Here is a 12,969-nt window from a genome sequence, read left to right as displayed (position 1 = left end):
CTTCTCCTACAATTCAAGATGAGATATGGGTGGAGACACAGCCAAACCATATCATTCCACCCCTAGCCCCTCCTAAATCTCATGTCCTCACATTTAAAACCAATAATGCCTTCCCAAAAGATCCCAAAGGCATCCCACTTGGAATGGCTGTATTTACCCAATACCTGTACCCCATTGTATCTAGGAAGTAACTAACATGCTTTTGATTTTACAAGATCATAGATGGAAGGAATTTGCCTTGTCTCAGATGAGACTTTGGACTGTGGACTTTTGAATTAATGATAAAATGAGTTAAAAGTTTAGGGGACTGTTGGGAAGGCATTATTGGTTTTAAATGTGAGGACATGAGATTCAGGAGGGGCCAGGGGTGGAATGATATGGTTTGGCTGTGTCTCCACCCACATCTCATCTTGAATTGCAACTCCCACAATGCCCACATGTTGTGGGAGGAACTCAATGGGAAGTAATTGGATCATGGGTATAGTTCCATATGGAACTGTAAGTCTATTAATCTTCTTTCTTTTGTAAATTGCCCAGTGTTGGGCATGTCTTTATCAGCAGTGTAAAAGTGGACTAATACAGTGTGGTAGAAAAATGCAGAGAGCTAACAGGACACCAGATCAAATAGAGTCTCTCATTGTATTTGGGAGTCACTAACATGTGGAACATATTCAAAATCATAAGGCTAGATGAGACTATCAAGAAAGTAAACAGAGAAAAAAAACAAGAACTAACTTCTAAAACATTGCACATGTAAGAGGTTGGGGAAAAGAAGACAAACAATCCAGGGAGATTGATAACATAGCATTAGGAAGGTAAAAGAAAAAGAGAACAAGGTTGAAACTAAAGAAAAAAAAATGGTTAAAGACAGCTAGAGAGAAGGGTAGGTCACCTACAAAGCGTGGTCCATCAGGCTAACAGTGAACCTTTCAGAAGAAACTCTACAAGCGAGAAGAGAGTGGAAGCCTATCTTCAGCATTCTTAAAGAAAAAATATTTCCTGGGGAGTTGGAGAGGGATAACAAGGGGAGAAATGCCAGATATAGGTGATAGGGAGGAAGGCAGAAAACCACACTGTTATGTGTGTACTTATGCAACAATCTTACATGTTCTTCACATGTACCCCAAAACCTAAAATGCAATTAAAAAAAAAAGAAAGAAAAAATATTTTCAACCAAGAATTTCACATCCAGGTAAACTAAGTTGCATAAACGAAGGATAAATAAGATCCTTTTCAGATAAGCAAATGCTGAGGGAGTTTTTTTCTTTTACCACCAGACATACCTTACAAGAGGTCCTGAAAGATACACTAAATATGGAAAGGAAAGACTGTTACCAGTCACTACAAAAACACACTTACAAATGCAGAACAGTGACACTATAAAGCAACCACACAAACAAGTCTGCATAATGACCAGCTAAGAACATGATGACAGGATCAAATCCATACATATCAATCTCATCTTGAGTTTGAAGTTGCTAAATGCCCCAATTAAAAGCCACAGAGTAGCAAGCTGGATAAAGAAGCAAGATTCACTAGTATGCTGTCTTCAAGTCACCCATTGCATATATTATACAATGATACCCATAGGCTCAAAATTTAAAAAGTTAAAAAAATCTACAAAGCACATGGAAAACAGAAAATATCAGGGGTTGCAATACTAATTTCATACCAAACAGACTTCAAACCAACAAGATAAAAAAAAAAAAACACATTATACAATGGTAAATGGTTCAATTCAACAAGAAGACCTAACTATCCTAAATGTTTACACATCCAACACAGGTGCACTCAGATACATAAAATAAGTTCTTAGAGACCTATAAAGAGACTTAGATTCCCATACAATAGTAGTGGGAGACTTCAGCACCCCACTAACAGTATTAGACAGTTTGTCAATGCAGAAAAGCAAAAACTAGATGAGACTACCAAGAAAGTAAGGACCTAAACTCAAAACTTGACCAAATGGACTTAATAAACATCTACAGAACTCTCCACCCCAAAACAACATAATATCCATTCTTCTCATTATCATATGACACATAATCCAAACTGACCATACAAATGGACATAAAACGATACTCAGCAAATTTTTTCATTTAAAAAATGAAATCATAAACAACCATGCCCTCAGACCACAGCACAATAAAAATAGAAATTAATACTAAGAAAATCACACACTACCATACAATTACATGGAAATTCAACAACCTGCTCCTGAATGGCTTTTGGATAAACATTGAAATTAAGGCAGAAATCAAGAAATTCTTTGAAACTTATGAGAAAAGATACAACATACCAGACTCTCTGAGATACAGCTAATTCAATGTTAAGAGGAACGTTTAAAGCACTAAATGACTGCATCAAAACAAAAATCTCAAATTAACAACTTAACATCACAACTAGAAGAACTAGAGAAGCAAGAGAAAACCAACTCTAAAGCTAGCAGAAGACAAGAAATTACCAAAATTAGAACTGAACTGAAGGAAACTGAGACACAAAAAGCCATAAAGAAGACTGGCAAATCCAGGAGTTGATTTTTTGAAAAAATTAAAAGAAAAATAGACTGCTACCTAGACTAATAAAGACAAAAAAAAAAAAAGAGAGAGAAGATCCAAGTAAACACAATTAGAAATGACAAAGGGAGGCCAGATGCAATGGCTAACACCTGTAATCCCAGCACTTTGGGAGGCAAAAGCAGGTGGATCACTTGAGGCCAGGAGTTTGAGACAAGCCTGGCCAACATGGTAAAACCCTATCTCTACTAAAAATGTAAAAATTCACTGTGCATCGTGGTACATGCCTGTAATCCCAGCTACTTAGGATGCTGAAGCAGGAGAATCACTTGAACCCTAGAGGTGGAGGTTGCAGTGAGCCAAGATTGTACCACTGCACTCCAGCTGGGGGAACAGATCTGTTTCAAAATAAATTTTTTTAAAAATGACAATGGAGACATTACCTTTGACCCTACAGAAATACAAAAACTATTAGACACTACTATAAACACCTCTATGCATACAAACTAGAAAATTTAGAAGAAATGAACATATTCCTAAACACATACAACCTCCCAAGACTAAATGAGGAAGAAACTGAATCCCCAAAGAGACCATACTGCGTTCTGTAATTGTATAAGAAAAAAACCTACCAACCAAAAAAAGCCCAGGGCCAGACAGTCTCACAGCTGAGTTATGCCAGATGTATAAAGAAGAGCTGGTGCCATTCCTACTGAGACTATTTCAAAAAATTGAGGAGGACAGACATCCCTAACTCATTCTAGGAGACCAGCATCATCCTGAAACCAAAATGTGACAGAAACAAAATCAAAAAAGAAAATTTCAGGCCAATATCCACAATGATCACAGATGTGGAAATCCTCAACAAAATATTGGAAAACCAAATTCAGACCATCCTGGTCAACATGGTGAGACCCCATCTCTACTAAAAATACAAAAAAATTAGCTGGGCACGGTGGCGCATGCCTGTAATCCCAGCTACTCAGGAGGCTGAGGCAGGAGAATTGCCTGAACCCAGGAGGCAGAGGTTGCGGTGAGCCGAGATCGCGCCATTGCACTCCAGCCTGGGTAACAACAGTGAAACTTCATCTCAAAAAAAAAAAAAAAAAAAGAAAAGAAAACCAAATTCAGCACCACAACAAAAAGCTAATCTATCATGATAAAGGATGTTTTATCCCTGGGATGCAAGTTTGGTTCAAGGTACACAAATCAATAAATGTGACTGATTACATAAACAGAACTAAAAATAAAGAAAACCACATTATTATCTCAATAGATGCAGAAAAAGCTTTTAATAAAATTCAACATCCCTTCATGTTAAAAACCCTCAATAAACTAGGAATTGAAAAAACATACTTCAAAGTAATAAGAGCCATCTATAAAAATCCCACAGCCTACATCAGACTGAATAAGCAAAAGCTGGAAACAATCCCCTTGAAAAACGGAAGGCAAGTGTACCCTCTCTTACTGCTCCTACTCAACATACTATTAAAAGTCCTTGCCAGAGCAACCAGGAAAGAGAAAAAAATAAAAGGCATCTAAATAGGAATCCAGGAAGTCAAATTACCCTTGCTTGCAGATGACATAATTCTTCATCTAGAAAACCTCATACATAGTCTCTGCTCAAAAGTTCTTTGATCTGATAAACAACTTCAGCAAAGTTTCAGGATACAAAATTAACATATAAATATTAGTAGTTTTCCTATACACCAACAACATCCAAGCCAAGAGTCAAATCAAGAATGCAATCCCATTAATAACTACCACAAAAAGAATTATATACCTAGGAATACAGCTAATCAGAGAGGCAAATGATGTCTACAATGAGAATTACAAAACCCTGCCTAAAGAAACCAGAAATGATGCAAACAAATGGAAAAATATTCCATGCTCATGGACAGGAAGAATGAACATCATTAAAATGACAATGCTAGTCAAAGAAATTCACAGATTTAATACTATTTCTATCAAACTACCAATGACATTCTTCACAGAATTAGAAAAAAGCTATTTTAAAATTGACATGGAACCTAAAAGGAGCCCAAATTGCCAAGGCAATGTTAAGCAAAAAGAACAAAGAAGGAGGCATCATGTTACCCAACTTCAAACTATACTACAGGGCTATAGTAACCAAAAAAGAATGGTACTGGCACAAAAAAAAGACACATAGGCCAATGAAACAGAATAGAGAGTCTAGAAATAATGTCTCACACCTAAAACCATCTGATCTTTGACAAAGGTCACAAAAATAAGAAATGGGGAAAGGACTCTCCATTCAACAAATGATGCTGAGATAACTGGCTTGCCATATGTAGAAAATGGAAACTGAACCCCTACCTTATACCACATACAAAAATCAACTCAAAATGAATTAAAGCCTTCATTGTAAAACCTAAAACTATAAAAACCCTGGAAGATAACCTAGGAAATACCATTCTGGACATAGGACATGACAAAGATGCCAAAAGCCAACTGCAACAACAACAACAAAAAATTGACAAAAAGGATTTAATTAAACTAAAGAGCTTTTGCACAGCCAAAGAAACTACCACCAGAGTAAACAGACAACCTACAGAATGAGAGAAAATATTGAACCTGGGAAACAGAGGCTGCAATGAGCCAAGATCATGCCACTGCACTCCAGCCTGGGTGACACAGAGAGACTCTGTCTCAAACAAACAACAAACAAAAAACAATTCCATCAGAAAAACTTAGTGGCCATAGAAGGAAAGTAGAGTAGTTACAAGCGTCAGGGAAACATAATATTCCCCACTTCTTCAGCAAGGTTACCATTCACTGCTTTACACTGTGTTGTCTTCTGAATCCATTTTCCAGAACCTACTTTAAGGTTCATCACATAGTAGAGTCTCAGTACAGTTTAGTTAGACTGAATTGAGCAGGGCTTTCGTAGCAATGGCATTGCATTTTCTCCACAATTGATGAGTTAGAAAGAACCATTACACATGCCTGTTCTGCTAGAAGCAGAAGTGTGTAACCCAGGTCATGTCCTTGCTCTCTCCACCTATGAGATAGCTTTCTGCACATTCACAGAGACCACCAGTGAAGGCAATGATCTCTAAGCTTGGCTTCAGTTGTGTGATACTTTGATGAGACACAGCCTCCTTCTGTTTAGTGAGGTCAGTAGCTGTCTTACTTTTCATATGAATAATATCTATTTTAGACACACATAGAGAAAGTTTAACTTGCTCTTTGTTCACGTCATCTTCTTAGTTACTTAATGGTTCATTCTAAGCTTTCTCTCATCTCATGAGTCCTGATAAAATAATTCCAAATTATCCATTGAGCATCAAATTGCACTGCTCATCTTGTCATACTGTGTTTAATGTGTCATTCTATGCTGCCACTCCAAAACCAGATTAGAATATGGTATGTCCATGTTTTCAAAAAAATGTACTCACTGCTACTTGGTGGCAAAAATAATCCATTGATATTTCGAGGTTTGCTGTGATAAAAGATACAACTGATCTTCACACAACCAAGAGGTTGGGTTTCCCAGAAGCAGGAAATGCTGCAGTTTTGCTAGATAAAAGGAGATGGGGAGAAATGTAGTGATTAGATGCCATATTCACAACAAATACAATGTGCTGCAATACAGACCAACGAGACAAAACGATTACAGTTAACTGATTTAGGATCATGTGTGTTTTCCAGCATTTCTAAGCCCTGCTATTCAAAAGATGCAATGGGTATTTCTAAGACATTTTCCTCCATTAAGTTGAAAAAAATCGCAAAATGCCTAAAATCAAATAGTAGAAGGAAGATTTCTTCCCTATTGTTTTGTAAAAGTATAATTCAGCATTATTGAAGGGAAAAAAATGCTTTTTAACAAAAATGATGATAAGTAATTCTACCTGCATTTCCATGTGTCTAAATCTGCAAAGTGGATCTAAACATTTCCTCTCTCTCCATAATGAGCACACAGTGTCACTGCCAAGGGCCTCTTCACAGTGTCGAAATTGGCACTGGGAACCCTAAAAGAAAAAGTAAACAGTGTAGAAAACTCAATTTGTTGACATTAGTTTTCAACAATAATAGGCTGCTAATCAGTAAAATAAAATATGAGTAGATTAAATTAGAATCACAAAGATATACTCTACAAATATTAGACCATAAGTCTAAATTTCAGCAAATTAGTCTAACTTTAGTGAGAAAGCAACAAGATAATCTAATGATTAAACAGTATAACATGCCGCAAATGACTGATAAAATGCTACCTTTTGTTATCCGTTAATCCATATGGTCCACTAGGAATAGAGATGTAAGACTCCAGTGGCACTTTGATCACAATCCAATGACAGAACAACTTAATTTCTCTTTCTGAGGAAAGCCAGATGAAATTTTTAAGAATTTCTAGCTATATTCTAATTGTGAAAACGATTTCTATGAATCAATCCTTTTATTAGATAATCTGTTTTCTCAGTCTATGGAGATACTGTTAGGTTTTGATGGAGCTTAAAAGGTATGTTACTGTAGAATTTTAATTATTATGTTTTGATGTACTATATTAAATATATGTGTTTTGTGCCTTTGGCTTAGAAAGATAAACAATTGCCTATACTCACTGACTTATTTATATGCCAACAAAAGTAGATGTGGATTGTTTCAATAGCCTGCTATTCTTAAAAATTCTACGTTCTTTTACACATAAATGCACACTTGGTAAAACTATAAGCCCCTCTTGTGTGGGCAGAGAGGATAACATTCTTCCCTCTTTTGACACATGTTCCATGGTTGTTATCTTTTATCTCTCTCCTACTTCCATCATCATTCTCTTCCCCTTGTTAAAGTAGATCCATGTACTCTCATAGCATGGGTTAGTGGGCAGGGGCTTTCAAGTCAATGAATTGGTGTTTGAACCTCTGGCTCTACTACTTGCCCATCATCACAAAGTTAATACTTAACTCATACTCTCTGTGCTTTAGTTTACTCATACGTAAACAGAAAATAAAAAAATACTTTCCTCACAAGTTAGCTGTAAAAATGACATGAGATAAAGTGTTGTGAGCTATTACTTTTTTTATTTATTCATTTAATTAATTACTGATAACTTACTACTCATTAGTCACTGTGCTAAATACTTGGGGATACAGCAATAAAATAGACAAGACACTCTGCCCACCTGGACATGGATTCTGTTGTTATTCTTTAACATCCTAGCATTTAATCTAACAGGTAACAGAAGTGAATCTAATTCCTGTGGTCAGAAAGGTTGACTCTATTCAGGTTTCCTAACAGAGAAGAAACATTTAAAACCAGATATGTCATCTTTTTTCACTGGATTCTTTCTGGCATGAGCACAAAGCTTCAAATACTGAGTTTTTACCTTTATCTGGTTTTATTAAGATCCATTCATCCTAATTCCTTGGGGGAATTATCAGTTTTTCCCATTTAATTTTATAAACTTTAATTTATATGCGGCCAATTGGCTTGTATTGATTTTCTTTTCTTTTCTTTTTTATGATATTTAAACATTTGTTGTTACTTAGACTTTTGACAAATGAAAACTTAGTAAGGGGGTTAAAAAATTTCAAATAAGGAACCAGATTTATTACACTAACTTTGACAGCTACCTGAATTCAACTATTTGAATTTATAATTACTGGAATCATATTAACTAAAACAAAATCTTATATCATATAATGTTTCAATATTAGGAATTTAATGTCTCAAGGTGCCATTATATAGGCAAAAGTGCCACATTAATATTCCAAAGATATAGACATGTAACTGACATATATGAGGGTAGTTTCAAGCGAATAATAGTTTTAAATTATCTCAGACTTCTTCAGATAAATTCGGTATGTCAAAAATACATGATAGGCTTTTTTTACTCCATATTTTAAGTATGTAAGATATCTACCAAGAAAATAGTAAATTTTGATTCAGCAATGCAAGTTACTGCCATATCTTCCTTCATTCTACTAAAAAGATTAAGCATGTGAAGTACTATAAATAGTACAATATTTACCTTTATGCATGTGGAATTAAAAAAGAAATAGCAGTCATTCCCAACTTCTGTCATTTTCAACTCTCTTGCTGCTAATCCAATTTTTTTGAAAAATATATACGTATAAGAATTCCAGAAATGCAAACATAAGAACTATCAGTGTGTAAGAGAGAAAAAGAATATCTTTTTCACAGTCTTTCAGGCTATCAGTAGTATTCCTTTAAAACTGACCTCCTGTCGACGGTATATTACACAATAGATAATTCTTAAAGAAATTTAAATTAGAAGATACCTTCTCTAGCTTTGCAGAAATGTTGAAAGTGGTTGCTAGTAAGCGCACAAACTCAAACTTCCAGAATTTTCCTCGTCGTTACCTAATCCATTGTTTGCTCATCATAAATGACCTCACATGGAACTGCAGGCTAGTTTACCTGAGTGAACACTGTATTTCCCTTACTCATTAACTAAAAAGGACTAGCAAAAATAAAATAGCATATTTTAATCTTTAAATGTTCTGATTTAATATGGACTATAAACCAGTTTATACGTTTATAATAGAAAGTAATAACTTTCGCAAGTAAACAACTATTTCTAAACCTTCAATTCTATAGAAGGTTTGGAAATAACACTAAAAATTTGACATAGGTAAATGAGCTATCCATATTCTAAGACAATAAAAACAATTATTTAAATATGTATCTCTGCTATCCATTGATTTGGGAAAAATCATATTCAGATTATGATATATTAATAGGTACTTGAAAATAAATTAGGCTACATAGTCATCTTGTAGCTATATTCCATTTATTTTTTCACCCACCATAAAAAGAGTAATATCTTCTTCCTATAGCAGAAAGGTTTCAGAGTGCTTGAAGGTTTTGAGAATTTGTTGAAAATAAGTGAAGTACTCTGATTCCCAGAATGAAACATTTCAATCAGCAGTTATTGATATCTTCCTCTTGGTGTCTTTAATCAACAAATTAAAACCTAGCAGAAATTAATTTTAAAATCATAAATGTATTAGTTCGTTTTCATGCTGCTTATAAAAACATACCTGAGACTGAGAGAAAAAAGAGGTTTAAATGAACTTACAGTTCCACATGGCTGGAGAGGCCTCAAAATCATGGCAGAATGTCTCATGAGACTTATTCACTATCACAAGAATGGCATGGGAAAGACCTGTCCCCATGATTCAATTACCTCACCCTGGCTCCCTCCCACAACACATGGCAATTTTAGGAGATACAATTCAAGTTGAGATTTGGGTAGTGGCACAGCCAACTATATCATTCTGCCACTGGCCCCTCCAAATCTCATGTCTTGACATTTCAAAACCAATCATGCCGTCCCAGTAGTTCCAAAAGTCTTAATTCATTTCAGCATTAATCCAGAAGTACACAGTCCAAAGTCTCACCTGAGACAAGGCAAATCCCTTCCACCTATGAGCCTATAAAATCCAAAGCAAGCTAGTTACTTGCTAGAAACAATAGGGATACAAGTATTGGGCAAATGCAGCAACTCCAAGTTGGAGAAATTGGCCAAAACAAAGGGGTTACAGGCCCCATGCATGTCCAAAATCCAGCAGGGCAGTCAAATTTTAAAGCTCAAAAATGATCTCCTTTGACTTCAGGTTTCATATCCAGGCCATGTGGATGGAAAAGATGGGTTCCCATGGTCTTGGACAGCTCCACCTCTGTGGCTTTACAGGGTACAGCCTTCCTCCTGGCTTCCACAGGCTGGCATTGAAAGTGTGCAGCTTTTCCAGGTGTATGTTGCAAGCTGTCAGTGGATCTGCCATTCTGGGGACTGGAGGATGGTGGCCTTCTTCTCACAGCTCCACTAGGCAGTGCCCCAGGAGGGACTCTGTGTGGGGGCTTTAACTCCACATTTCCCTTCTGCACTGCCCTAGCAGAAGTTCTCCATGAGGGCCTCATCCCTGCAGCAAACTTTTGCCTGGGCATCCAGGTGTTTCCATATATCTTCTGAAATCTAGCTGGAGGTTCCCAGACTCAATTCTTGCCTTGTGTGGTCCTACAGGCTCAATACCACTTGGAAGCTGGCAAGGCTTTGGGCTTCCACCCTCTGAAGTCACAGTGCGAGCTCTATGTTGGCCCCTTTCAGTCATGGCTAGAGCTGCTGGGACACAGGGCACCAAGTCCCTAGGCTACCCACAGCACGGGGACCCTGAGTCCAGCCCACGAAACCACTCTTTCCTCCTGGGCATCTGGGCCTGTGATGGGAGGGTCTGCCTTGAAAGTCTCTGACATACCCTGGAGACATTTCCCCATGGTGTTGGGGATTAACATTAGGCTCCTGGCTACTTATGCAAATTTCTGCAGCTGGCTTAAATTTCTCCTCAAATTCTTTTCTACTGACAATGCAGTAGAAAAGAAAAACTTTTTTTTCTTCTCCTGAAATTTCTTCTTCTACTTCAATTCTATTCTTTCCTGTTGTAAATGTCTTTCTAGTCTTAAAAAAAAAAAAAAAAAAAAGCTATTACAGCCAGGCTTGGTGGCTCACACCTGTAATCTCAGCACTTTGGGAGGCCGAGGCAGGTGGATCACAAGGTCAGGAGTTCAAGAACAGCCTGACCAACATGGTAAAACCCTGTCTCTACTAAAAAAAAATGCAAAAAATAATTGGGCTTGGTGGCATACACCTGTAATCTCAGCTACTCAGGAAGCTGAGGCAGGAAAATCGCTTGAACCTGGGAGGCGGAGGTTGCAGTGAGCAGAGATCACACCACTGCACTCCAGCCTGGCAACAGAGAAAGACTGTCTCAAAAAAAAAAAAAAAAGCTATTACTACCCTGTGAGGATGATTCCTCCTTGTAATGAAGAGTGATGGGAAATTTGTCTCCATGGCTGGGAGTAGGCCTGAAAATTCTTTAAGTATTTTGCGTTGGCCAAAGCAGGCTAACTCTTGAGTGTCTTTCATCTTTGGTGCATGCTAGAGCACTAACATATCAGTCAGAGAAGAAAGATTTTCTTTGATTTTGTAATCCTGTGACACCACTTTTAGTACAGTGGCTGGTCGCAACTCCTTGGTAACTCTTCAGAATTATGAGAATTGGGCAAAGTTGATGGCTGCTATCCATCAGAGCATGAGTCCAGTTTATAACTGTGAATTGATCTTGTGGCTCTCCTCCGATGTGGACTTGTGTTTCCGCCAGAAGCTTTGCTCCAGCTACTGAGTAAGCCAAAGTTTTGGAAATAGAAAGTGCTTGCTAAGAGATGACTAGATTTGCTACTACTATTCAAATAAGTGGAGAGTGGTTTTAGAAGATCAGTATTTCCCAGAAATGACAGAATGTAGGACCTAAAATGTTCTGTGGCAGTTTGGGAGGTGACAGTTAATAGCTGTGAAAGTTTTTGTCTCTTTGAAACTCATGAAACAAGCCACTTTTCTGAATGCCTCTGAAGGAACAAAGAAGTCACTGGCACCTGACTGCAAAATGCTAAAACGTTTCCGGTTCCAACATTACATAGCCAGCATCAAGTGTTTTCTTTTTTGGTAAATCTGGGATGTGATGTGGGAGAGCTTTTTGTGTTTTCCTATGAGAAAAAGAAAGCAGAAAAGGAAGTAAACACTTTGTAATGGCAAATCTCTTCCATCCTCCCTCCCCTCTGAATCCAGCAATCAAAACACTGAATTTGTACATTTTAATTTTTTCATTGTCACTATTCAGCATAACTGTGAACTTTTTAAAGGAGCTGTTTTATTTATTGGGAACCCCCTTACTATTTAGATACCGCTAAGTGAGATATAATTGCTTAATTTTTCCAAGGGCTTAGTCAGTAATATGCTGGACAGTTGAATACATGCAGATAAGACAAAGAAATGAGACCTGGGCCTAGTCCAAGCCCAAAAAGGATGGAAGTAAAATCAGAATTCCCCTACAACTTCAGACTAGGAACTATTAAATGCAATGAGATGGAAAGGCTACTATTCCTAAATATTTAGTATTTATTTGATTTAGTCATTATCCATCTTATCACTTACCCTCAAAATATTCTTTTGAGCAGTAAGTTAAAGCTGTTTTTAGCTCACAGTTGATAGACTACGAGTACTCAAGCCATTTCAGCTGTTGGACCTCACCTTTAATTAAAATAAAAAAGATTCCTATGAAAAACTTGAGAATGAAATCCTGGTTGTAGCTATTCCTGTGATTCTGGATTAGTCTAAGACTGAAACTTTGCATTCACTCTGGAAAGAATATCAGAACCACTTCGACCATGTTATGCTGCACAATAAGGCGTAGTTCAAAAGGTAACTTTTTTTGATCCCAGGTATTTTATTATAGCGTTTTCTGACAGTCTACTGGAAAAGCAGTTTTCATTCTGCTTGGGGATCTGGGTATGTCTCTAAATATTTCTAAACTTCTATAGTGCTTCCCGCATTAACTAAAGATAACAGGTAAGTAGGTTTCATTGGAACTGCGTTAAATAGACATCTGAAATGTTCATTGCTTATTATCTGTTCTTA

At 36.9% G+C, this 12,969-nt stretch overlaps 1 protein-coding gene across 9 annotated transcripts in view; it reads right to left on the bottom strand.

Annotated features, from left to right (window-relative positions):
- Window positions 1-12,969, bottom strand: part of C9H12orf50 (chromosome 9 C12orf50 homolog) — a 49,557-nt gene that overhangs the window by 36,280 nt on the left and 308 nt on the right. For 3 of the 9 annotated variants that reach the window (XM_035257213.3, XM_035257214.3, XM_035257220.3), the window contains exons 1-3: window positions 8,506-8,830; window positions 6,389-6,508; window positions 5,936-6,056 (exon numbers count right to left, since the gene is read on the bottom strand). In XM_035257213.3, the coding sequence (XP_035113104.1) occupies window positions 5,936-6,056; window positions 6,389-6,508; window positions 8,506-8,559 (295 nt within the window). In that variant the 5' untranslated portion in view covers window positions 8,560-8,830. Of the gene's footprint in view, window positions 1-5,935; window positions 6,057-6,388; window positions 6,509-6,751; window positions 6,855-8,505; window positions 8,831-9,304; window positions 9,472-11,927; window positions 12,039-12,969 lie in introns of those variants that run through there. The other 6 variants (XM_078337049.1, XM_035257215.3, XM_035257218.2 and 3 more) reach the window with 6 other exon arrangements.

The sequence above is a fragment of the Callithrix jacchus genome, chromosome 9 (genome assembly GCF_049354715.1).
Source record: "Callithrix jacchus isolate 240 chromosome 9, calJac240_pri, whole genome shotgun sequence".
Lineage (NCBI taxonomy): Eukaryota > Metazoa > Chordata > Mammalia > Primates > Cebidae > Callithrix > Callithrix jacchus.
This window is presented reverse-complemented; position numbering and strand designations above follow the sequence as displayed.